At 41.7% G+C, this 27,097-nt stretch overlaps 2 protein-coding genes across 10 annotated transcripts in view; one reads left to right on the top strand and one right to left on the bottom strand.

Moving 5' to 3' along the window:
* LOC117099245 overlaps nucleotides 1-6,540 on the bottom strand; it is a 16,177-nt gene extending 9,637 nt beyond the window's left edge. The window contains exons 1-4 of the mRNA XM_033238706.1: nucleotides 6,425-6,540; nucleotides 2,480-2,591; nucleotides 1,784-2,023; nucleotides 1,012-1,125 (exon numbers count right to left, since the gene is read on the bottom strand). Coding sequence (XP_033094597.1) covers nucleotides 1,012-1,125; nucleotides 1,784-2,023; nucleotides 2,480-2,591; nucleotides 6,425-6,540 — 582 coding nt within the window. The remainder of the gene's footprint in view (nucleotides 1-1,011; nucleotides 1,126-1,783; nucleotides 2,024-2,479; nucleotides 2,592-6,424) is intronic.
* CDKN2A (cyclin dependent kinase inhibitor 2A) lies at nucleotides 850-27,097 on the top strand. 9 transcript variants are annotated; one of them, XM_033237490.1, is made up of 3 exons: nucleotides 850-1,352; nucleotides 23,656-23,962; nucleotides 26,615-27,097. In XM_033237490.1, the coding sequence occupies exons 2-3, from the start codon at nucleotides 23,659-23,661 to the stop codon at nucleotides 26,626-26,628; spliced, it is 318 nt and encodes a 105-aa protein (XP_033093381.1). In that variant the 5' UTR covers nucleotides 850-1,352; nucleotides 23,656-23,658; the 3' UTR covers nucleotides 26,629-27,097. The 9 variants fall into 9 exon arrangements, with proteins under 9 accessions (XP_033093381.1, XP_033093387.1, XP_033093385.1 ...); XM_033237496.1 differs by having other exon boundaries at nucleotides 853-873; XM_033237494.1 differs by having other exon boundaries at nucleotides 1,121-1,254.

Raw genomic sequence — 27,097 nt, 5'->3', positions numbered from 1 at the left:
GAGAAGTCTGCCGCTCCTCTAGGCTACTGCACCGCCTTAAGTGGGTGGCTCCCCCAGTGCAGGCCTCACTTTCCTCCCCTGTAAGGTTGGGGGGCTTGACTTCTGATCTGTAAAGCCCTGTCGGCTCACGCTGTGGTTCCACTTCTTCAGCTAGGCCACTAGGCCCAAGCGCATGAACAGGAAGCCACTGAGAAGCCGGCCACATTTCCAGGTTCCGGGAGCTGGGCCTAGTCCCGTATCCTCTGGCACACACCCAGCCACTCGGGCCGCGGGTCCAGCCCGCGAGATTTAGGTCAGATCCAAGCAGACCGCAGGCTCCGGGTCGGGGCACCGGGTCAGCGCGCCGGCCTGAAGGCGGCGTCCTGGGCTCGACTTCCCGCGCGCGGAGAGCCTGCGAGCCCGCGTCGGAGTTCCTGGCCGAGAGCCGAGCCTCGCTTAGACCGCGCTCAGGACCCGGCTCCTCCGCATTCTCGGGCTACCCCTGTGTCCTCGACTCACCCCTCCTTTCTGCCGTTCCTTCCTTTCCTTGCCTTGCTTTTACTGATCCCAGACAGGACCGCTTTTCCTTTGCCCCAGCTGGAAAGGAAGAAGGGAGAGAGTCCAGAAAGGATCGGCGATGTGGAAGAAAAGGGGAGGAGGGGACACGGAGGGGGAGACAGCGAGAACGTACGCCTAGGAGTCAGGCGGCGGGATCAAGGAGTGTCGGGGTGTCTGGGCGCCTGAAAGAGCGTGGAGGCGGCTGCAGTCAACGGTCGCCAAGACAACCATTCTACGCGAGGACGCGGCGACAGGAGGGGAGCGGCCCGCGGGGGAGAGCGCGGGGGGAAGAGGAAAGAGGAAGAAGCGCTCAGATGCTCCGCGCCTGTCGTGAAGGTTAAAACCGAAAATAAAAATGGGCTAGACACAAAGGACTCAGTTCTTGTCCCAGCCCGGCGCCCTCGGCGAGCGAGCAGCTGGGAGGGGAAGGGGCGCCCGGACCCAGTTGGGACCCCCGGGTGCGACTCCACCTACCTAGTCCGGCGCCAGGCCCGGTCCGCAGCTCCCGCAGCGCCAGCGCCACGCCGTGTCCAGATGTCGCGTCGGAGGCGTGCAGCGGTTTCGTTTAATTTCGCTTGTTTTCCAAATCTAGAAGAGGAGCGGAGCGGCTTTTAGTTCAAAACTGACATTCAGCCTCCTGATTGGCGGATAGAGCAATGAGATGACCTCGCTTTCCTTTCTTCCTTTTGCTTTTTTAAACGATCTAGTTCGAAGAACGTAAGACTTTCGACGAGGCGAGCTAGGAATAAAGCAAGGGGAATAGGGGAGCGGGGACACGAGCAGCACCAGAACCCGCGGGAGCGCGGCTGTTCCTGGTAGGGCCGTGTCAGGTGACGGATGTAGCTAGGGGGCGAGCTGCCTGGAGTTGCGTTCCAGGCGTCCGGCCCCTGAGCCGTCACCGCGGGGCGCCCGCGCGGAGGGTGGGAAGATGGTGGTGGGGGTGGGGGCGCACACAGGGCGGGAAAGTGGCGGTAGGCGGGAGGGAGAGGAACGCGGGCCCCGAGCCGCCCGCGCGCGCGCCTCTCTACCGGCGCCTCCTGCAGCCCTTCCCGCGTGCGCAGGGCTCAGAGCCGATCCGAGATCTTGGAGGTCCGGGTGGGAGTGGGGGTGGGGGTGGAGGTGGGGGTGGAGGTGGGGGACGGGCGCGCTCAGAGAAGGCGAGTGCGCGCCTGCAGGGCGGAGATGGGCAGGGGGCGGCGCGTGGGTCCCAGTCTGCAGTTAGGGGGGCAGGAGCGGCGCTGCTCACCTCTGGTGCCAAAGGGCGGCGCAGCGGCTGCCGAGCTCCGCAGTGGAGGCGGCGAGAACATGGTGCGCAGGTTCTTGGTGACCCTCCGGATTCGGCGCGCGTGCGGCCCGCCGCGAGTGAGGGTTTTCGTGGTTCACATCCCGCGGCTCGCGGGGGAGTGGGCAGCGCCAGGGGCGCCCGCCGCTGTGGCCCTCGTGCTGATGCTACTGAGGAGCCAGCGTCTAGGGCAGCAGCCGCATCCTAGAAGACCAGGTAGGAAAGGCCCTCGAAAAGTCCGGGGCGCATTCGGCACTTGTTTTGTTTGGTGTGATTTCGTAAACAGATAATTCGTCTCTAGCCTAGGCTAGGAGGAGGAGATAACCGGCGGTGGAGGCTTCCCCATTCGGGTTACAACGACTTAGACATGTGGTTCTCGCAATACCACTGAACCTGGACCTGCCTTCACACAGCCCCCTCAATCGTGTGAAACTGAGGCGAACAGAGCTTCTAAACCCACCTCAGAAGTCAGTGACTCCCGAATATCCTGGGTGGGAATGACTAAGACACACACACACACACACACACACACACACACACACACGGAAAGGTGTATTTCAAGCACACTTTCTCCTTGGGAGGAATTATTGCTAACCATCTAAGTTTTCTGGAGGCAGCCTTTTTTCTCCCCAACCTCCCGGCGGGGTCACCCTCTCCCACCTTCCAGGAGAGTGGAGGACCCGAGAGAGAAGGACCACGCAGGCAGTGACTTCCTGAAATGCTAAAAAGGATCGTAGGATCAGTTACTGCTGCGAGGAGCCAGCACTTTCTTCTGGGGGGAGTTTTGCAGCCAACAGGAAAATGGGCTTTCTTTGTGAGTTAGAGGTAGAGGTCCGGCGGCCTGAGTGATTGAAACTGCTCGGGACTTTGCTCGTATGTTTAGCAAACGACAGAACTGCAGAACTGTTTCTGAAAAATCCCAACTGATAATATTTTAGTCATCTCAGACGACAGTTAGCACAGTTTAAAAATGAGGCCTACTTCTTGAAAAACAGAATCGGAGGTAGTTTTGTCCTCACATTGACAAATATTGACCCAGCCGGTGTAATTTCCTATAACCAGGAAAACTGAAAGAATATATATACAGTTAAAATATACACAATGCTAATTAAAACTTGTATAATAAGTCTAAAAGTAATTTAATGAGGCTTCGCCAGGAATATATAGCTTCAAAAAGCAAAGGCCAGCGGAGGGGTAATTATTTTTTTACTGCAATGTTAATTGTCTCTTTGACATCGAAATATAAACCTGTTAAAACTATCAGTGTTTTAATTTAGTGTCTCAATTTCTAGTAGCAAAAATTTATAATCTATAGGATAAATGCATATTTTACTTTTCATATTATGAAAGTTAATTTTTTTTTAATTTAGTCAAAGGAGCTTATAAAGGATTTCAGGGCCTGTTGCTGGATTTGATTTTAATTCATTTTGAAACATTGACAAGACCCTGGTTGTTGTTTTTTTAACAGTGGTTTATCCGTATCAGCAAAAGTTTAGCCACTGTGATCCGTAACTGTTTGAATATAGTTCTTAATATTATTGTCTATATAAAAATATTTATTACTCTAGTTAATATTATTCTATATAAAATCATTTTATTTAAATTATTAATTTGCTTCTGAAAATCTACAGTAACAAAGTAGAACATATCAATGTATAGAAATGCCATAAATATGTATTTTTTAGTTTAGGCCTATAAAACATAACACTGTGGTGATTTTAAGTTAGAGAAAATATTTTATAGTATGTTAATGTATATGCATGAAATGCAAAACCATTTAAATGATAGGTTCATTGAAATAAATCATTTTTTATTATTTAGGTATAAATCAATTTTCAGGATGTATGTGAAAAGCCCAATCTTCAGGAATTTTCTAAAGATAGAACACACAGTTTGGATAGAATGTTTGCCTTGAAATATATGCGCTTTTCCAATTTCATATGTAAAATGATATACATAATATAAAATCTAGCGGTGTTAATTATAATGACATGTAATTATATATTTCACATTAATATATTTTATGCCTATGGTTGTATTGATTTGGGAATATATATGGATACTAATTATGTTAGGATTCATACAATTCCTTGAGAGGCACACATGCTGAAAATTACTTGTATGAATTATTTAATATCATTGCAAATAAGATGTTATTTAAAAATTTTTTAAATTTTCTGCAAATATGTTTATTACTTTTTATTTTTATATGATTGGAAATATGTATACTAAAATTCCACATTACCAGTTTCTTAACTACAGAAACCTGATAAATTGCCTCAGTTGATTTGTTACTTCTACGTTGGTGCATTTACAAAATAGTCATATTTTTATTATGAAGTTAAATAGTCATTTGTTTATAGCTACTTCAGAAGGCTCAGATTATTTTTTTCTTTAATGGCATAGACTCCTCTTAAGTTAAGCACTGTGCAGTTAGTATAAACCATTATTCCCAATGTGTACATGATTCACACTTCCAAATGAACCATATAGCCTTTTCAGAAATTAAGACTTAATATTCATTTTACTTCTTTGAGTACTCTTTAATTTTAGAAAGTCTATTATCATCTTAAGGTAGCAACAACACAGCCTCGTACCACCTATGATGGTTTACAGGTCTGTTATTCCATGTTAGTTCATAACTGTCAACTACCATGGTAGAGTTAAGCTAAACCATTTTCCCAACATATGAACAATTCCTGTTAGTAAAGCGATACAAATGGTATCAAAAATATTTTTTACAATAAGGTTCAACAGTGGACCCAGTGCTTTTACACTTTTTCAAAAATCCTTGAAGAAACAGAGAAAATCTCACTTGCCTTCTGTACTAAAACATTATAGGCCGAACTAAAACTGAAACTTCATAGTAGAACACTATAGGCCAGGGGTGTCCAATCTTTTACCTTCCCTGGGCCACATAGGAAGAAGAAGAATTGTCTTGGGACACATATTAAATACACTAACACTAACAATAGCTGATGAGTTTAAAAAAAAAAAAAAAACCTCATGATATTTTAAGAAAGTGTATGAATTTGTGTTGGGTGACATTCAACCATCCTGAGCTGCATGTGGCCCTCGGGCCCACAGGTTGGACAAGCTTGCCCTAGCCCTTCCATCTGCTGCAAAGCCCAGCCGGATACAAAAATCAACCTGATAAAAAGTTTTTGTGGTGCTTTATTTTGGCAGTTTAAGTTATATAAACAATGGGTACAGTTTCATTTTCTAAATATAAAATTATTACATTGAATATGAACTTTTAAGACAAATTATCTAAATTCTGATTCTCATATTACTAATATCTTCTCTATTTGTTGCCCAATGAGATTAATCCACCTCTTAAACACCTCACCATCAAGAAAAACAATTTTGTATTTTAAAATGAACCCATCCACTTTCATTCAGCTATTTTATATTCAGGCATCATCCTAAGGAAAGAAGGGTTCTGACAAAGATTAATACAAATGGATAAGTAGTAGCAAGAAATCAAAAACTGCATAAAATTCTAGCAATAAAGTGTTAAATTATGGTACAGTTATATTCTGGATCATCAGATATCTGAAGAATGTTCCATAGACTGTTAAATGATTGCATTTTAAAGTCAGGTTTTTTTTAAAGCAAGATTCAAAACAGTAAACAGTTTCTCTCTCTCTCTCTCTCTCTCTCTCTCTCTCTCTCTCTCTCTCTTCCCCCCCTCCCCCATTAGTTATAATGGTTTCCTCAGGATGAGAGGGGTTGGGAAAATGGTTGGTGATACTTATTTTCTTCGTTTCACTTTTGAGTTTTCCAAAGTGCTATGACCATCACCAGTAAAATATACATTTCCAAAGCCTTTGACACGGTAACAATCCTACACAGTGGATGAACTAAGAACTTCTCTAGCCTTAGGTAGGTAGGGAGGGAGGAAAGACAAGGAAACTGAGTTGTTTAAGTGTCATACACGAGAACGTGGCTTTAAGGTCTGGGAAAACCTGCGAGGGCTGTGACTTCAGACTGTAATGTACGCTATGTCCGTTCACCAAGAAGTTCCATTTTTAAACCCATAAATCCGTAGCTATACCTGTTTCCAAGGTTCCTCGTGTTAGGCCTCTGGTAACAGCACTTGGCGCCCTTCTTGGGATCCCTTCTCTCCGCCCCCACTACCCCACCCCACAAGCACACTCTAGTCCCCTCCAATCAATTTCAGGCAGGTCTCGCTGCCTCCGAGCCACGCTGGGGATGCAAGGGCCCTGGACCCCAAAGAGCGACCGACGACGAGATGAGAAGCACGCTGCTCCTCTATTCCTCAGCCCCCACCATCCTCCTCCTCGATCCTAACTTCCCCACTCTCTCAATTCCTAGAGACGCTGCGGAACCCAGAGGCTTAAATGGCAGCTGGAACGAGGTCCTCCATCAAGAATTTAGACGCTTGGTCCAATTATCACTCCACCGCGCACACTTTCCGCAGGAGCGATGTGATCCGTTATCGTAACTGCAGACCTGGGGTTCCACGTGGAGGACGATTGAGATTTCACTAGCCGGGGTGGGGGTTGGAGCAGACAGAGTCTGAGTGGGCTTAGTGGACTCGGGACGAAAGGCAGGACATGACAGAAGGCAACTCTGGGTCACCTCTCCAGCTTGGAACTGGCTAGGCCTTGTTTTGGAGGGGATGGGTAGATGAGAAGTGAGTCAGAGTTACTCGGAGGAACCACGGGGAAAGTGCGCTTCTGAGACTCGACAGCCATTTCGTTCCCTTACATGCCAGATGGAGACCCAAGAGTGTTGAAAGGCCTCGCCTTCCCTCAGTTTCTCCATCTGGTGGTGCAGGATGGTACAGAGAGTGGCCCGTAGTGATTTTCCAGTGATGATGTCTGTCCATTGTTTTCTTCTTATATTGCAGCTTTCCCCATATTTGAAAATTTTCTTTTCAAATGAAATAATTGATTAGAATAAAAAAAGGCAGTCGCTATTAAAACAAGATCAATTTCCATGACAGTAAGCCAATCCATGGAAAAAGCCTTAGGAATTAATAAATGAAGGATTTGTTTGGTAGATGATAAAAGGTCCTTTTAAAGGGTCTGACCCTTCCTGGAAAATACCCACCAACTTGGGACCTCAACAGATTCACCATATCCTAATTCATGCTATTTTAATGTGTATTCAGCAAACCCACATGTGTTTACAATTGTCGAAGCTACCAAATGTCAATAGCGTTTTTTTTTTCTATTTGTTGAATGTGAATCTCATGTACGAAGCCATCTAAACAAGAAATTACAGGAATGATTTTAAATACAAAAAAACAGTAGTACTGCTAGAGGAGAATTGATCAAGGACGGCATTATGAAGAAAGTGAGGGAGAATTTTCAAAGGGCGGAAAGATAGGGCTTGGTGGACCAAGGAAGATTTCCATCTAAAAGGAATGGCAAATACTTAGAGTCCCTGAACCCACTGATCTTGGACTGTTTAACTAATATTTGTAGTTCCAGATACAGCACAGTGCCTTGTACATAGTGGTATTTTTTAAAAACTATATAATACCTCGTAGATTTTTTTTTTCAACTTTTATTTTAGAAGGAGGGGGCACGTGTGTAGGTTAATTACAAAGGTATATTGCACCATGCTGAGGTTTTGAGTACGACTGAATCTGTCACTCAAGTAGTGAGCACAGTACCCAGTAGGTAGTATTTCAGCCCTGGCTCCTTCCCTTTCTCCTCCATCTAGTAGTCCCCAATGTCTGTTGTTCTCATCTTTATGTCCAATTAGCATTTGTTTTTTAAAAAGGGTGGTTGAAGAAATTCTGAGTGCTTGTCAGTGCCTCTCAGTGCATTTATTTAATTAATGGGCCCTGGAATGATGGCTGCATTTCGGCAGAACTATACAATCAAAAAGAAGTAATAAAAGGAAAAAAAAAAGTGAAAGCCATCAACTACAAGACTGAAATTCCCAAAGCATCAGAGATCCTTTCAAAAAATAGTATGTTGATTTTTATTTTTTATGACATATTGATTGGCTTTGTTCATGAAAATATAAACATGTTCTTCAACTATTTCTCAGTTTTCTCTTTCGCCTTCAAAATAAAATATCATAAATTATTTAAATAGTTGTGAAGGCAGTAGGATTTTTTTTAAGAGAGAAAGGTTTTATAGAGGTTCAGAATTATATGAACAAAGACATGTAATCTCTTAATCAAATTGAAACTAATAAAATCGTACAATAGAGGTAATGTAAATTTAAAAAGTCTTTGCTTTCTTAATTGAATAATGTAAGTAACTAGAAATTTTAAAAATATGGCAAAGGTTAACAACAGCATTATTACCTGGGCTGCCTTTAAAAATACATATTTCTGGGGTTCACTTTCAGAAAATTTGACTCAGATTTGCTGTGGGTCCCAGAAGTCTGCATTTTAAATAAACACTTGAAGGAGATACTATTACAAGTGGCCCATTGGGACACAATTTGATGAATATGACCAATTTTACTTTTTTAACCTTATTTCTGCTTATTTATCTTTGAACTGAGGTCCAGGATTTTAGGTAAGATTTTAAGTTTAGAGTCAGTTTACTGGATCCCAGGGAGGACAGTCTGAGTAATCAGTGGAGGAGTTAGGAGACCCTTTATTATTATGTGATCCTTTGTATGAATTGGAAAAGAATGTCTCTTAGATACCACATTTTTACAATCTGAACATAGTTTAAGAGAAAAAATATAACAAGGTATATTTGTGTTTTAAAGCTTACAGAACCATACAGAAATTTTCCACATAGGCTATACGTTGTCTTTTTAAAACACTATATATACTTACTTCTTTTTGTACAGAATGAATGGATCTCTCTCTCTCTCTCTCTGTGTGTGTGTGTGTGTGTGTGTGTGTGTGTGTGTGTTGTAATAGGGGTTTCTTTCATTTTATGATCCAGACCAGGCTCGTAATAAACATGACAACCTAAAATTATGTAAGAAGGAAAAATCAAAGCACAAGTGTTTCACAGGTTTAACTTGTGCTTATCTAAGATCAGGGCAAGATTGCATGAAAATGTAGCCATAGCAGAATAAAGCATTTATGGACAAAATGATGGGTCTTTATGTCTCTGTAAAAGCACAGTGATGAGGGGGAAAATATAGATGGAAAATGTAAGCTAAAAAGTAACAATTATAGGAAAAACTAAAATATCATGCCTTTCCAATGATCATTTTTCTGCTTTTAAGCTGCAGTTTGTCTAATATTACACCAGTGACTTTGCTGATGTATTAGGAAAAAGCTTGTTTTGCTTTCTTTTCTCGAGTGCCACCATTTTCTTGCTCTCATTCTCTTTCAGGCTGCCAGATCATCTGACTCAGCAATTGTATAACTCTCTCACCCAATTTAAAGAAACAGCAGCTATCTAGAGAACAGTGACTCCCCCAGTTGAAAATCTAATTGGTAAATGTCCAACATCGGACACTTTGAATTTTACTCCATGCAATTTACATACTGAATAGTTGAAGTTGAATATATTATATTTAACATTTAATTTTTAAAAGAAGCTTATTAAAACTTTCTTCCTAAATCACATGGTAAAGTTATCATTTTCTTCAAAAATAATTAGGAGGAGCTTAACAATAATAGGACACTTCAACTTCCATTATCTCATTTAATTATCACAATATCTTTATGTTTTAGATGTTTCATTTTTTCATTTCATAGATCTGGAGACTGAGGATTCAGATAGGTTGCATGGCCTGCCAAAAGTCATTGACTGGTAATTCGTATATAGTTGAACTTGGTTGCCCATGGAGTGCTATACATATGTATATGGTTTCAGTTCCATCTCTTTTAGTTAATTATTCTTTTGAAAGTTGCTTAACCCCTTTGGGCCTCTGCTATACTCAAGCATCAGCCATATAAGTCACAGTAAATATTTATTGGTTGACAAGAGGTTAACATCTTTCAAAAATTTATTTTTTGACCAAAATAAAACCAATGAAAAATTCTTATATGACTGTACGTATAAATTACTTATTCCTACCTTAATTTAAAAGCAATAAATGGGATACCTATTCACCAGCACAGGAACCACTTGAAGCATGCAGTTGAAAGATTACTTTCTTTAGCATTCACATGACCTGTGAGCAGATTCTATTTCCTTTATTTAATAGCTGTCATGGTACCAGAATGAAGTATGAGAAACTCTCAGTGCTTTCATGTTCTCATCTGTAAACCTGAGACCCTATGGTATTCAGGTAATAAGAGGTAGATAAAATAGTATGTGTGAAGATTCACTCTAAACTTTTAAACAGCATACGTTTGTCAGTTATTATAGTGCCTAACTAAACTATGCCCTTAAGAAAGCACATTAGTTTTTTACAGTAAATACCTACTTCATTATAATTTTTCAGTGTAGCTAGAAATTTCTAAACTCCACTTTAAAAATATACATATAATAAAAATGTATGTATTCAGACTCCTGGTATATTCCAAGATGTTAGGTAAAATCAGTGTAAATTTGCATACTTTTAAATTCACATCTGTACAGAACCTCTATATGGTGGCCTTTAGGGTGTGCCTCTAAGCTCTTCTAGTATTCATAATCATGAAAGAAATATTAAATAGTAGGATATCGAAGAAAGACACAAAATACACTAAATAGTATGCTTTCTTAAGGCTAAATTGACTGGGGGGTTTTAAATCAGTACAGAGTAAACATACAGTATATTCTGTTATCACTGCCTTTTTGAAAAATTAATTATGGAAGTTATCATCTTAACTATGACAACACAAAAGATAAAACTCTACCCTCAAGTCAGAGACTCAAAGGAAAACATGAGTGGAAATGTTAAATCTGCATGTGAAAACTGCTAAAACATGAATAGGAAGCATTTACTTATTTAATCAAAGTTGATTACATTTCATCAAGAAGTGAATTCCCCTGAGGGGAGTTAAATCACATATCAGGTGAAGAATGTGATTTGAGGAAGAGTGGTTTAACACAAGAAAATTTTCTTGCAATCTTTAATAATATCAGAGGGGAGATTGGCTTCAGAACTCTCCTAAGTTCAGGAAAGGACACAGAAAATTGAACATTAACAGTAAGACTATAGAGTCCCAAAAAAGCAGGCTACTTTTAAAGGATAGTTTTTTAGAGGGGCAAAAGGGGGACAACCATTCTCCATTTGATAAGGAAAGCTTCCATGTAGATGGTCCCCCTGAAATTAGAGTATCCTAAACCATTGTAAAACCTGTCAGTAAACCAGGAATACTAAACCTCCACTCCCGGGAGTGAAAGCCAAATACAATATTATTTATCTGTAACTTTCAACATTATCTCAGAACTCTAACAGCACATACATATATCAGCAGCATAAGCAGAAATGAGATGTTATATATGCTTGTGTTAGCAATTAAAAAGGACAGCATGTTTGAGACGGGAAGATCTGTCCCATCAAAAAGGAAAAAGAGGGAGGTTAGGAATAGAAGTTTAGAGACAGAAAATTTTGCAATTTGTCAGTTTTAACTGTAGTTTCCCCGTTGTACCTTCCACTTGAAATGCACTCCAAGCAGTGGAGGTGGGTAGCAATGAATGCAGAGGAAACACTGAACACGGTGACACTCTCCAGTGTCACTTCTCATGATTTAATGAGGGATTTTTTTTAATTCTTCTGTCATAACATGGGCAACTTTGTTACAAAGAAGCTGTTTTTTTCAGGAGGTTAGAATTCAGAGGTAGCATCACACCTTTTAGAAGAGAATTTGCTTATTGAAATCACAGATACCTGCCAGAATGTACAGGAATTAATGAAAAATTACTCAAAATGACATATATTTTGATGACCTAAATAAATAACTTGATAATAAATGTCATATATATTCTCAAAAAATTAAAAAGCACCATTTATTGAGAGCCTACCGTGCACCTGGATTTTTATATATCTGACATTCTCTAATCCTCACAGTAACCTTATGGGGTAAATTTTATTTTCCCCACTTTGTGAAGTGAGGAAATAAAGGTTCAGAAAGTTTACATAACTTATTCAAGCCCACAGAGCTGGTAAATGAGAGGTCAGTTCTATCTGAGTTTAAAGACTAGGCTTGTCCCACTTGCATATGTGTCATTTCCAAAATTATGATTAAGGATATGGTTGGCATATCCACCACCCACATTAAGTCCAATTAAGTAGCTGTGGCCATAGAAAGAATGGAAAATGGAGAGAGGAACTGAGTTCAACAGTTACAGCAAACATTTATTAGCTGAGTAACCATAGCTACATAGTTCCTCAATATGTACCACTCCTCCATTTTGTTATCTATAAATCAAAATGGTGACTTTTAAAAAAGCAGTTTTGCAATATATTCAAGACCTTTCTACCCTTGAAAAACTACAATACTATTTTTAGTAGCAATTAGAAACACCTTAAATATCTGACAACAGGGACATCATTAAGTAAATTATAACTATTTTTCCAGTGGAATGTGTTACAGCTGTTAAAAGTAGCATTTATGAAGTGTTTTTGGAGAAGTTTGGAAAATGCTCTAATAAGTTAGAAAAAGCTCATTTCAAAATTGCATAATATTCACAATGTAAAGATTAAGCAAAGAAAAAGAGGAAGTATTTCAAAATTTTACTAATTATTGCTTTGTATAGGGTAGTTTTTCATTTTCTATGTGCAGCTAATTCCTAAATTATTTTTACATATGTGAGCTTTAATCAGGAAAGCAAATCATTCAAAAATGAGGGGACTGAATTAAGTGACTTTCAGGAGACTTTGCATGTCTTTAAGTTCCAAATTTCTATCACTATGTGTTACTACTGAAGAATAATCATAGAAGCACAGTAGTTTCTGAAAATGGAGAGTCAGTAATCTTGGCCCAGGTTTTGCAACTTGCTCTAAAGCACAATCCTCAAAGAAAAGGAAGCATTGATGAGTTGTCCACCACATACTGGATAAATTATCATTAGAAAAACAGATATTGTAGTAGGGAGAGTGAGGACCTCTCAAACAGAACTGAGAACCTTAAGTCTGAACTTTCTTATTTTCCGTATTACTTAAGCACTGTGAGCCTTTTGTTGTCCACATTATGAAGAAAGAATAATACTCTCTATCCCATAGGACAGCTGTAGAATTGTAAATTACATGTATAAAACTGCTTAATGCTGTCACATAGTTGGGGGCAACTTTTAATGAATTTTTTATTATCTATATTTCTTCCTGCCTATCTCCTCTAATTATGTTTATTACTTATTTTGTTCCTCAGGATGAGGCCAATTCTCAATATCTGTGCTGTACATAATATACATATATACCAAATATGTACATATAATATGTACATATATACATACTGTGCTAATGTTTTAGTGTTCTCAGCTGATCAAATAGCTACAAATAGGTATAAGTAATTCACCACAAGTAATTTATCAACATAAAAAACATTTACCAAAACGTTAGGGAATAATTGTTTTCATGAGCTGCAAAGATTCCTCATTTCACAAGCGTACACCCTAGAGATATTTTAATAGTAAATTTCTTACATAGATTTAAAATCACATTTGTTTTGTACATAATTTAGAAAAGACACCTGCTATATAATAAGTAATGTACTTTTAAGTTTCCTTCAGAATATTCTTGGGAAGATGATAATAGGTACTGCTAATTCTACACCCAGTTAACATTTTGGAAACTAAGATTGGAAATTATGACTTAACTATAATTATGCATTAAATCTACAAAACATCAAAGAATTTTGCATTTTGTACTCCTTACTGAGATCCAGTTTGAGCAGGAAGAGAAATTTTACAATAATTCTGAATGAGCGAAGATAGCATAGAGTTTCTAAAAGAGTACCTTCCTTATAGCAAATACTAAATAATTGTGCTCTATTGAATTTAATTAAATAGAGGATAGTAAAAGGGAGAAAGAAACATCCTCTGTCTTGAAACTTCTACAGATCTGCTCCCAGGGACACATTGTTTTTTCTTAGCAAATCTGTTTGGAAGTCTGCTCTACTTTCCCAGAGGTCTCCCTTTCATGCTGAAGCGATCTTTTTTCCTTGTAGAAAATAAATAATTAAATACCTTGCAATTATTTACCTAAGAAAGTACTTCTTTCCCATTTAAAATACTCTCACCACCCACACTGGACCTTGATTATCAGAATTTTTAATTTTTATCCGGGGCAGCTTCAGGAGCACTTTGGCACTTCAGGGCCAAACCACAATCTGTTTTTACATATTTGTGATTATGCCCATTTTGTAGATCAAGACATTGAAGCTAGAAAAAAAAAGTCATTTATTCAGGGTAACAAAGTAGGTGGTAGAGCTAGGCCAGGGACTCTGATTTCCTTACATTATTGCTTTTCTAAATTAAAGGGATGCATGGAATTATTCCTCTATTGCCTTTGCCTTCAAATAATTATCTATTGCACCCAACATCCTATTCTAGAACTCATCTATGAAGGCTTAACACAGCTGTACCTAGGAACTCCATTACAGGGCATATGTCTTGCTCTCATAAGCTACTTCCTAAGGAATTCTCTTTAATTATGGGATTGTCTCCAGACTCTGAAACCTTTTTTTCCTGGTAACACAAGTGTGAGGTGTCATTTATCAGAATGCATCACCTCAGTCTTCCCTCCTCAAATGATTACTGTGGGCTCCACTCAAGAGCTCGTCCCAGTTGAATACCACCTTCCTCCTCCAGAGAAGCAAATATACTGATGGTTGTTACTAATACATGCTCTTGACTAAGAACCCTTCTTTCTTAATATTGACAACTTTAAGCCCAGTGCCTGACATATAGTAGGTACTCAGTTACTCTTTTTCAAATACAGCTATGAATGATGATTCTAATAAAAGTAACTCTTATTTGTCTACTAGTTTTATTATGTTTATTTAATTCATTAGAAAGGCCATGCATATAGTACAAAATTCAAACAATACAAATCATGGAATGTGAAAAGTAAGTCACATGCCCATCCCAGTTCTTCATTTCCTTGCCTCACAGGTAACAGCTTTTCCTGTATCTCCCCAGAGATATTCTATGTATATTTTGTTTTTAACACGAAGCTATATTTAAAACAATTATCTTTAATAATAATGTTAATATTGAAACTGATAAAGAAATATGTGTGTATTATCTCACTTCAAGTGTAAAGAATAGAACAAGAGAGAGCCCATTTTGAAAATTATGGACAATGAATCTAGAAATAATCTCAAAAAATTTCACAGTCAAAAAAACAGTTCATTAGATACATGAGAACTGTCACTTGGTCTCAGTGTAGAGCTATTGCCTCAACTCCTTTTATTTTCTTAACGAAATCATCTGCTTATCACATGAAATAAGTGCATATCGTACCTTGCCAATCCCACAATGCCACGTCAGAACCAGAACCTAACTCTAGGACACTACTTTCTCAAGTATCTTTCTGTCTCTTTCTGGTAATACGTTGAATTAATATTCACATCTAGTATGACTAGTCTTTGATTTGTAGGGTTGCTGAAGTAGTAGCACCACTGCAGGGCTTTCTTTAAAGAAAGTAATCGTGTCCCTACTGTGTCATGAACCCTCAGTTGGGTTCTCCAGTCTGATTTTAAAAAACAAAACGCTTCTCTATCTGAGTCTTACTCCTCTCTACTCATAAGAGGTATTCCAAACCTTTACCATTCTCAAACTTCCTAACCCACCATCTTATTTTCACTCTGCAAACAAGCTAACCTCCTCATTCATGGAATGAAGTGCCTCAACTTCCTCCCCGTTCTGACCTTTTCTCCCTCCCAAATCTATGTATCTCTTATGACAAAATCTATAACCACCACTGTACATTGAGTTCTATTTCTTCATTACTTTTGAGGGACCTCGGGTCCTCAAAAATATCCTATCTTACCTGTGTACTTCATTTTTATTCTCTTCTGACTTTCCCTTCTCTTCACTTGGCACTTGCCCTTCTAGGTATGTGTGTGCTCAGGTCTCTTCCACCTTTCATCTGCCTCACTTCATGGCATAGGGCCTTGAACTATCACAACCAAGCTATGAAAGAGTAGTCAACACAGTGTCCTCACTTCCTTGCCACCCCTTCTCCTAGTTTTTCTTTTGACTCTCTGAGGAGTCCTTCACAGGCTGTTTTTCACGAATAAGTCTAAATGAATTACTTTCAGTTTTCCTAAATGTCTATGCCTTTGCACATCCTCTTACCTCTGCCTAGAATATCTTTCTCCTTTTCCATCTTTAAACTCACATCATTCTTCAAGACTGGGATCAGCTCTCAGCATCTAGGAAGTCTTTGCCTACTAGAGACAAATGAGAATGAGTTTCGTCCCCTTTTCATTTTCTTGTATCATTCTGCACTTTATTTTGCTCTTCTAAGAGCATTACATGCCTCATTTAATCCCTAAACAACTGTTTGAGGCAAGTACAGTTATTATCCTAATCATGCAAATGAGAAAACAGAGGCCCAGACATGTTGAGTAACTGTGTTAAAAGTTAAAGAACCAATATGTGAAACAGTTGAGGTTTGAACCCTGGCAGTCTGACTCTAGAGATATTATGTTTGACCTACTCCCTCCTACCCCATGTCTGCCCTTAGCATCTGAGCTTGCTGAATGAATGAACAGGTGGTAGTCTTTTTGTTATAAGACTGATCAGAATTAAGACAGGTTTAAATTTCACAGTATAGATTTTCAAAACTGCCAACGCATTGCAAATCTAAAAAAGAATGGCATTCTCAGGAAAGAGGAAACGTAAGTGTGAGAATAATAATAACAACAACCAACAAACTTTAGTAAATTCTAGTAAATGTAGTAAATTTTTACATTGAAAGCTTTTGGACATACATTATCATATTTTATGGCCACATGAAATATATTATAATCTCATTTTGCACATAGGAAATCTGAGGCTGGCATAAGGAGCACCGAGATCCAGGACTGTATATTTTCATTCTTCTAGGGGTTTGCACCTCAGGTCGATATGTATGAGTAAACTGGGAGCGTGGTGGGTTCTTTAATAGAGAAACTAGGAAAGTTTTCCCACTATTATTAACTATTTACGTAAGATTTATAATAGATAATGGACTTCAATTTCTAGAGCAAAAGGGCCCCACCCAAGGAGGCCATAATCCTTCCAGAGCTCTACTGCAAGGTAAGAGAGTGTATACATATCTAAAACTTGTTCTTGGTATTTCCAAAGCAGTCAACTTTTACACCTGTATATGATGCATCCAAATGTTGTTTTTTGTATGGTTGCATCTCCCATCTTCTTCACCAATAGCTATATATGTATTTCACAAGAGCTGAAAGAGTTCTTGATGTAGAAATCCATGGTAGAGTTTCAGAGAAATCCCTGAATTCCCTGAAAGTTTTATCTAGAAATACACGTGGAAGTGGACACATCTTTTTTAAAAATCGTTACATACTTTCTTTTTTGAGAAGAAGGTATTTCAACAGCCTCTTGAAGGAGCCTACTCTTCCCACTCTCCCACCCCCATTAAGAACCATTGTAGACCGGGCATGATGGCTCACACCTGTAATCCCAGCACTTTGGGAGGCCGAGGTGAGTGGATCACCTGAGGTCAGGAGTTCGAGACCAGCCTGGCCAACATAGTGAAATCCCGTCTCTACTAATAATACAAAAATTAGCTGGGTGTAGCAGCATGCACCTGTAATCCCAGCTACTCGGGAAGCTGAGGCAGGAGAATCGTTTGAATCTGGGAGGTGGAGGTTGCAGTGAGCTGAGATCGTGCCATTGCACTCCAGCCTGGGCAACAGAGCGAAACTCCATCTCCTAAAACAAACAAAAAAACCATTGTATTAGTGATGGATATGTGTTCCCTCCCTCCCATCCTGGCAACCACTCTTTCTTCCTCCTCCATCATAAAATATCTTAAGCTAAGTTAAAAGAATTTTATTTATCGATAGTTTGAATTTTCCATATCATTGCTACACAGCTAAATGAGAGGTACCCTGAGGAAAATATAAATGGCACAGTAATGCATTGTAGATTTTAATAACATACTTGACATCCCAAATTGTTTCCATTGGCTTCATTTTAAAAACTACATGTTTTAACATCAAGCAGACACTAAAAGTACAAGATATACTGGGTCTACAAGGTTTAAGTCAACCAGGGATTGAAATATAACTTTTAAACAGAGCTGGATTATCCAGTAGGCAGGTTAAGCATGTGCTTAAGGCATCAGCAAAGTCTGAGCAATCCATTTTTTAAAAACGTAATATATGTTTTTGAAAAGCTTAAAAAGTAATAGTCACAGGAAAAATTAGAACTTTTACCTCCTTGCACTTGTTATACTCTTTAGTGTTGTTTAACTTTTCTTTATAAGTGAGGGTGGTGGAGGGGCCCATAATCTTTTCAGGGAGTAAGGTCTTCTTGATCTTTCTTTTTTTTTTTTTTTTTCTTGAGACTGAGTTTCGCTCTTGTCTCCCAGGCTGGAGTGCAATGGCGCGATCTTGGCTCACTGCAACCTGCGCCGCCTCCTAGGTTCAAGCGATTTTCCTACATCAGCCTCCCAGTAGCTGGGATTACAGGCATGCGCCACCAAGCCCAGCTAATTTTGTATTTTTTAGTAGAGACAGGGTCAGGCTTGTCTCGAACTCCTGACCTCAGGTAATCCTCCTGTCTCAGTCTCCCAGAATGCTGGGATTATAAGCGTGAGCCACTGCGTCCAGCCTTTCCTTTTATATAATACTTTTATATAATAGTGATAATTCTATCCAAAGCTTTTTTTTTTTTTTTTTTTTTTTTTTTTTTTTTTTTTTGAGTCGGAGTCTCATTCTGTCACCCAGGCTGGAGGGCAGTGGCGCGATCTTGGCTCACGGCAACCTCTACCTCCTGGGTTCAAGCGATTCTCCTGCCTCAGCCTCCTGAGTAGCTGGAATTACACACCTGCGCCACCACGCCCGGCTAATTTTTGTAATTTTTGTATTTTTAGTAGAGACGGCCAAAGCTGGCCTCGAACTCCTGACCTCAGGTGGTCTGCCCGCCTCAGCTTTTACAGGCGTGAGCCACCGCGTCCGGCTCCAAAGCATTTTCTTTCTATGCCTCAAAACAAGATTGCAAGCCAATCCTCAAAACGGATAATTCAAGAGCTAACCGGTATTAGCTTAGGATGTGTAGCAGTGTTCTTAAGGCTTATATGTATTAATATATAGCAATTCGTTTAAACTCACAGCAACCCCTGTAAAGCAAGGGGTACTCATATTCCCTTCCCCCTTTATAACTAAGAAAACTGCAAGGTATTTTCAGTAGGAAAGAGAAATGTGCGGAGTGTGAAGGAGACAGGATAGTGTGTAAAGCTGGTCTTTGGATCACTGTGCAACTCTGCCTCTAGAACACTGAGCACTTTTTCTGGTCTAGGAATTATGACTTTGAGAATGTAGTCCGTCCTTCCAATGACTCCATCCCCATTTTCCTATCTGCCTACAGGCAGAATTCTCCCCCATATTAAATAAACCTCATCTTTTCAGAGTCTGCTCTTATACCAGGCAATGTACACGTCTGAGAAACCCTTGCCCCAGACAGCCATTTTACACGTAGCAGGGGAAGGGCTGGAGAAGGAGAGGGCAGGTCAACTCTCCAAAAGGAATCCTTTGAACTAGGGTTTCTGACTTAGTGAACCCCGCGCTCTCGAAAATCAAGGGTTGAGGGGGTAGGGGGACGCTTTCTAGTCGTACAGGTGATTTCGATTCCCGGTGGGGCTCTCACAACTAGGAAAGAATAGTTTTGCTTTTCCTTATGATTAAAAGAAGAAGCCATACTTTCCCTATGACACCAAACACCCCGATTCAATTTGGCAGTTAGGAAGGTTGTACTGCGGAGGAAGGAAACGGGGCGGGGGTCGGGGAGGGAATTTCTTTTTTTCTTTTTAACCGCGTGAACGCACGCGCACGCGCCTTTGCTGGCAGGCGGGGGAGCGCGGCTGGGCGCAGGGAGGCCGGAGGGCGGTGTTGGGGGCAGGTGAGGAGGAGCCCAGTCCTCCTTCCTTGCCAACGCTGACTCTGGCGCGGGCTGCTTCCGGTTGGTGCCCCCGGGGGAGGCCCACCCTGCGGCGACTTCAGGGGTGCCACATTCTCTATGTGCTCGGAGTTAATAGCACCTCCAAGCACTCGCGAACGGCGCCCACCTGCCTGGAAAGATACCGCAATCCCTCCAGAGGAGCTGAGGGACGGAGTCCGAGGGGGCTCTTCCGCCAGCACCGGAGGAAGAAAGAGGAGGGGCTGGCTTGTCACCAGAGGGTGGGGCGGCCGCGTGCACTTGGCCGCTGCGGAGAGTGGGAGAGCAGGGAGCGAGCGGCGGGGAGCAGCATGGAGCCTTCGGCGGACTGGCTGGCCACGGCTGCGGCCCGGGGTCGGGTAGAGGAGGTGCGGGCGCTGCTCGAGGCGGGGGCGCTGCCCAACGCACCGAATAGTTACGGTCGGAGGCCGATCCAGGTGGGTGGAGGGTCTGCAGCGGGAGCAGGGGATGGCGGGCGACTCTGGAGGACGAATTTTGCAGGGGAATCGGAATCAGGTAGCGCTTTGAGTCTGGAAAAAGGGGAGGCTTCCTGGGGAGTTTTCAGAAGGGGTTTGTAATCACAGACCTCCTCCTGGCGAAGCCCTGGGGCTTGGGAAGCCAAGGAAGGAATGAGGAGGCACCCGCGTGCAAATCTCTCGAATGCTGTGAAGATCTGAAGGGGGGAACATATTTGTATTAGACGGAAGTATGCTCTATCAGATACAAAACTTACGAAGGTTTGAGATAAAACGGGAGTCTTAAAGAAATGTAAGATATGCTGGGACTACTTAGCCCCCAATTCACAGATGCCTGGATGGAGTTTATCTTTCTTACTAGTAGGGATTATCAGTGGAAATCTGTGGTGTATGTTGGAATAACTATAGAATATAAATTTCTGATCGAAATTATTCAGAAGCGGCTGGGCGCAGTGCCTCACGCCTTGTAATCCCATCACTTTGGGAGCTCAAGGAGCGGAGGGATCACCTGAGAGTTGGAGACCAGCCTGGCCAACAGGTGAAACCCTGCCTCTACTAAAAATACAAAAATTAGCCGGGGGTGGTGGCAGGCGCCTGTAATCCCAGCTACTCGGGAGGTTGAGGCAGGAGAATCGCTTGAACCCAGGAGGCTGAGGTTGCAGTGAACAGCGAGAGGGAGCCACTTCACTCCAGCCTGGGTGACAGAGTGAGACTCTGTCGAAAGAAAGAAAGAGAGAGAGAGAGAGATTTTAAAAAGCATTCAGAAGCAACTACATATTGTGTTTATTTTTAACTGAGTAGGGCAAATAAATACATGTTTGCTGTAGGAACTTAGGAAATAATGAGCTACATTCATGTGATCGTGCCAGAAGTAAGATGTAGTTACCACTTTGGGAATGAATATCTGTTAATATTTCTGCTGTTTTGCTATCTTTAGCTTACTTGATATAGTTTATTTTGTGATAGAGTTTTCGATTCCTCATTTTTGAACAGTGGTGTTTCTCCTCTCCCTACTCCGGTTTTGTGAGGGAGTTGGGGATGATTTAAAAGTAATTAATGCACGGGTAACTTAGCATCTCTAAAATTTTGCCAACAGCTTGGACCTGGGAGTTTGGCTATGTAGTCCTAAAATATCTTAGAAGAGACCTTATTTGTTTAAAAACAAAAAGGAAAAAGAAAAGTGGATAGTTTTGACAGTTTTTAATGGGGAAGGGAGAAGAACATGTAGAAAAGGGGAAGTGATGTTGGCTTAGAATCCTAACTAACTATATTGGTGTTTAATAGAGGAACACTTATTTGAATAATATTTTTAAACACTAAATTCATATCAATTTATTATCAAATGGGTTTAAGCATCCTACACATTTTAATTCGATGAATTCATTTTCTTTTGCTTTGGATTTCTATCATGATTTAAATATTTACATATGGATTACTTTTTAGATTTTTCATTCTATGAAATATAATAAAAACCTTTAAGGCTAGTTTTATGACCAAGACGAAGAGAACTTCAGTGAATACACAGAACAATAAATATACTGCAACATTTTGTCTTTCTTTTTGTAGCTGCACTTTGGTTTGCTTATACTTTCTCTTTGTCTCTTTGAAAAGTAAGTCAGTTTCACTTTCTCAGGACAGGATTTAATAACCATAATATAATTTAGTATAATTCCTTGATTTAGGCAAATTATGCAATTTGTGTTTGGTATGAAATGTACCTAAAAATAAGTAATTCCTCTTTAACACCACCATCCTCAAGCTAATATAACAAATAACAGTTATCCTAAAATAAATTGTCTACTTCCACCATGCAACACTCAAATTTTAAGGTTGCTATGACTGCAGACAGTATTTTAAAATTCCTCTCTGGAAATGGCTTTGTTTCCAAGATGATTTAGGAACCAAAAAGGTGACCATCTCTTGTTTAATGAACTCTCAAATCATAAACCTGGGAAGCCTTTTCGTTTCCTACTGCTGCTGTTACAAATTATCACAAATGTGTTAGCTAAAACAAGAAAAATTATTATTTTACAGTACAGTTCTAGAAATCAGAAGTCAAAAATGGGTCCACAGGGTTTCATTCCTTTTGGAAACTCTAAGGGACAATCTGTTTCCTTGTCTTTTCCAGCTTCTAGTGACCGTCAAATTCCTTGGCTCATAGTCCCTGTATTTTCTCTGTGGCCTGTGCTTCCATTCTTTTATCTTCTCTCTGACTGTGACCCTCTAATAAAAACACTTGGGGTTATATTGGGCTCACCCTGAAAATTCTGGATAATCTCCCTCGAGACCATTACTTAAATCACATCTGCAAAGCCTCTTTTGCCACATAAGTTAATAAATTAACAGTTTTTGAGGATCAGGGCATAGACATTTGTGGGGGAGGCATTATTCAACCTAGACAGGAAGGAATTTTAGGGCTAATTAATCTAGCCTTCTTATTTTATCTTGAAGAAATTGAATTTTTGGAATTGGAGAGCATTATGCTAAATGAAATAAGCCAAACACAGAAAGACAAATATCACATGTTCTCACTTATCTGTGAAATATAAAGCAATTACATTCTTAGAAGTAAAGAGCAGAATGGTGGTTGCTGGAGCTGGAGGGGTCGGAGGAATGGGGAGTGGTAATCAAGATACAAAGCCTCAGTTAAGATGGGAGAAATAAGTTTGATTTTTTTTTTTGAGATGTGTTTCACAGCACGATGAATATAGCTAAATAGTAAATCCCAAATGCTCTCATTTGACAAAAATGTCAAATATTTGAGATGATAGATGGGTTAATTAGCTTGACTTAATTCCACATTGTGTTCAAAGATCATAACTTCATATTGTACCACATAAATATATACAACTGTACTATGCCAATATATAATTTTAAAACTAATTTAATGAAAAAGAAATTGAAGTTCAACATTCCCAGAAACTAAGGGTAACTTAAAAGTTTTGTGAGAATTTGTTTAAAAAAACAAACAAACAAGTTTTCTCTTTTTAACAATTACCACATTCTGCGTTTGGATATACAGCAGTGACCAAAAAAAAAAAAAATTCTCCAGGCCTAACATAATTTCAGGAAGAAATTTCAGTAGTTTTATCTCAAGCGAAATACAGGAAGTTGGACTGGAGTAAAAGTCAGTTTGTCCCTGCCCCTTTGCTATTTTGCCCGTGCCTCACAGTGCTCTCTGCCTGTGGCGACAGCTCCGCAGAAGTTCGGAGGTTATAATGGAATTCAATGTGTACTAAAGAATGGATAGAGAACTCCAGAAGGAAATTGGAAACTGGAAGCAAATGTAGGGGTAATTAGACACCTGTGGCTTGTGTGGGGGTCTGCTTGGCGGTGAGGGGGCTTCACACAAGCTTCCTTTCCATCATGCCGGCCCCTACCCTGGCTCTGACCACTCTGCTCTCTTTGGCAGGTCATGATGATGGGCAGCGCCCGCGTGGCGGAGCTGCTGCTGCTCCACGGCGCAGAGCCCAACTGCGCAGACCCCGCCACTCTCACCCGACCCGTGCACGACGCTGCCCGGCAGGGCTTCCTGGACACGCTGGCGGTGCTGCACCGGGCCGGGGCGCGGCTGGACGTACGCGATGCCTGGGGCCGTCTGCCCGTGGACCTGGCTGAGGAGTGGGGCCATCGCGATGTCGCACGGTACCTGCGCGCTGCTGCGGGGGGCACCAGAGGCAGTACCCATGCCCGCATAGATGCCGCGGAAGGTCCCTCAGGTGAGGACTGATGATCTAAGGATTTGTACCCGGAGAGCTTCCAAAGCTCAGACCATTCATTTTCCAGCACAGAAAGTTCAGCCCGGGAGACCTGCCTTGGGTCTTGCCTCAGCTCACGTGCCAATCCATGGGAGGGCCTGAGTCTCCCGATCGCTCTGCCCCGCCAGAGCGGCAAATGGGAAATAATCCCGACATGAACTTGCGCACGTGAAAGCCCATTCTGTACATTATACTTCTCAAAGCATACCTACCCTCTCCTAGTTTAAGGCCTAGACTGCGGAGCAATGAAGACTCAAGAGGCTAGAGGTCTAGTGCCCCCTCTTCCTCCAAACTAGGGCCAGTTGCATCCACTTACCAGGTCTGTTTCCTCATTTGCATACCAAGCTGGCTGGACCAACCCCAGGATTTCCAAACCCAATTATGCGTGGCATCATCTGGAGATCTCTCAGTCTTGGCTCTTCTGCACAACTCAACTAATCTGACCCTCCGCTTCATTGCGGTAGAGTTTTCCAGAGCTGCCCCAGGGGATTCTGAGGGCAACAAGACCAAGACTTCGCTGACCCTGGCAGTCTGTGCACCGGAGTTTGCAGCATTCTGGCAGACAGAGGCCCTCTCCTTTCCCTCTTAAACTTGTGCAAGAGATCGCTGAGAAATGAAGATAGAATTGTGGTCCTCCTTGCCCTTGCCTTTCCTTTTTGCGATCTCAAAACATCCTCCCTCCGCCCCCATTCCATGACCCTAGTTCCTTACCCCCACAGCTGTCTGCTGAAAGTGCCAACATTACTCAATTGTTTCTGGAGGAGGAACACTTTTTTAAAAAACAAAATAGATATATTAAGCAATACAAAGGAATTAACACGAATATTTAAGGTAAAACATGACCTTGAAGATTCTGAAATCCGTCTTAGTTTGGCCCAGAACGGGGCACTGGGCTCCCTGGGCCATAGGGGAGCCGGAGAGGATGGGGTGGAGAGTTAGCTCTAAGCCCTCTGCTTGGAGATGCTGTAAATACAGAACGCAAAATCACCTTCGAAGTTAAAGACGCGAAGTTCTTCTTTACTCGGCCTCTGCTCCCCACCAACTCCCTCCAGTTACAGCTAGCATCCGGTCCCGGTGAAGAAGGAGACTTCGCCTCCAGTTACAACTAGCATCCGGTCCCGATTTAGAAGGAGTTGCCAATTACAGCGCGGTTCCAGGGCTAAGTAAAAAGCCAGAGGAGCCAAGTGGGAGAGGGAGTAAAACTATCGAATTGGGCCACAAGCAAATGAATAAATTGAACGACTCTTAACCAAACCGAAGATATTTAATCCAAGCACACAAGTCTCATTTCTTCCTTCTTCCCTTCCTTCTCTTACTCCCCAACACTCCCTCTTCAAGCACAATTAATTACATGGTTAGATTCTACTGCGTGGTCAGCCCTGTTCTAGATGGTGGGCACGCCAAGGTGAATGAGACCAAACAAGAGTCTTGCCCTCATGGGGTTTACATTTGGAAACAGGGTCGATCTATTGCCCAGCCTGGAGTGCATGGCGCGATCACAGCTCACTGCAGCCTCAACCTCCCTGGCTCAAGGGGTTCTCCCACCTCAGTCTCCCGACTAGCTGGGGCCACAGGTGTGCGCCACGATGCCTGTTTTTGTTTTTTTGTTTGTTTGTTTGTTTTTGTTGTTGTTTTTAATAGAGACAAGGGTTCACCCTGTTGTCTGGGCTCAAGCGATCCTCCCCCCTCCTCCTCCTGAAGTACTGGGATTACAGTCCCAAGCTATAGTGCCCGACCTGGGAAATAGACGTTAAGCAAGATAACAACCTATTTTCAGAGAGCGAGTTTATAAAACCAATGCAGTGGGTAAATATGAAGTGTGAATAGGAGGAGAAAATAAAGAGTGGTCGGAGAATCTAATGAAAGCTAGGGAGGAAGAAACTCTCAAGTGCAAATGCTGCCTCAGGAATAAACATAAAAAGAGACTCTCAAGTGCAAATGCTACCCCAGGAATAAAATAAACTTGAGACTCTCAAGTGTAAATGCTGCCTCGGGAGAACCGAACGGCAAGCTAGAGCCCATACACAACGAGATTAGAGAGAAAGGCAGAAACCAGATCATATGAATAAATAAGCATCCATTTTGTTTCAGAAATGATAGGAAACCATTTGTGGATTTGTAGAAGCAGGCATGCGTAGGGAAGCTACGGGATTCAGCCGAGGAGCGCCAGAGCCTGAGGCGCCCTTTGGTTATAGCTAGCTGGCTGGCTCACTCCGCACCAGGTGCAAAAGATGCCTGGGAAGGCAGGAAGGGAAAGGCTACATCTTCTCGCCTTTGCATGGTGAGCAACCACTGACACTCATTACATAACACTCGTTTTCTTCTTGCAACCCCGCGGGCCGAGCGGTCGCACTTTCTCTGCCCTTGACCGGGCGGACCTGGAGCGCTTGAGCGGTCGGCGCGCCTGGAGCAGCCAGGCGGGCAGTGGACTCGCTGCTGGACCAGGAAGGTGTGGGAGAGCGGTGGCGGCGGGTACATGCACGTGAAGCCATTGCGAGAACCTTGTCCATAAGTACTTCAATGCCGGTAGGGACGGCAAGAGAGGAGGGAGGGATGCGCCACACATCTTTGACCTCTGGTTTCTAACGCCTGTTTTCTTTCTGCCCTCCGCAGGCATCCCCGATTGAAAGAAACACCGAGGCTCTGAGACACCTCCGGAAACTTAGATCATCAATTACCGAAGGTCCTACAGGGCCACAACTGCCCCCACCACAACCCACCCCGCTTTCGTAGTTTTAATTTAGAAAATAGAGCTTTTAAAAATGACCTGCCTTTTGAAGTAGATATACGCATTCCCCCACTACCGTAAATTTCCATTTATGTCATCTTTTATATATTGTTATAAAAATGTAAAAAAGAAAAACACCGCTTCTGCCTTTTCACTGTGTTGGAGTTTTCGGGAGTGAGTACTCACGCCCTAAGCGCACATTTATGTGAGCACTTCTTGCGAGCCTCGGAGCCTGAGGAAGCTGTCGACTTCATTATAGGCTTTTGTGAACTAGGGAAGCTCAGAGGGGTTACTGGCTTCTCTTGAGTCACATTGCTAGCAAATGGCAGAACCAAAGCTCAAATAAAAATAATTTTCATTCATTCACT

The sequence above is a fragment of the Trachypithecus francoisi genome, unplaced genomic scaffold (genome assembly GCF_009764315.1).
Source record: "Trachypithecus francoisi isolate TF-2019V2 unplaced genomic scaffold, Tfra_2.0 Lachesis_group16, whole genome shotgun sequence".
NCBI classification, from domain to species: domain Eukaryota; kingdom Metazoa; phylum Chordata; class Mammalia; order Primates; family Cercopithecidae; genus Trachypithecus; species Trachypithecus francoisi.
The sequence above is the reverse complement of the archived record's forward strand: the minus strand, read 5'-3'. Positions and strand labels throughout refer to the sequence as shown.

Coding starts and splice junctions, on each gene's coding strand:
- CDKN2A (XM_033237497.1), top strand. CDS start 20,079: ATGGAGCCTTCGGCGGACTGGCTGGCCACGGCTGCGGCCCGGGGTCGG. Junction 20,205..23,655: donor ACGGTCGGAGGCCGATCCAG/GTGGGTGGAGGG, acceptor TCTCTTTGGCAG/GTCATGATGATGGGCAGCGC.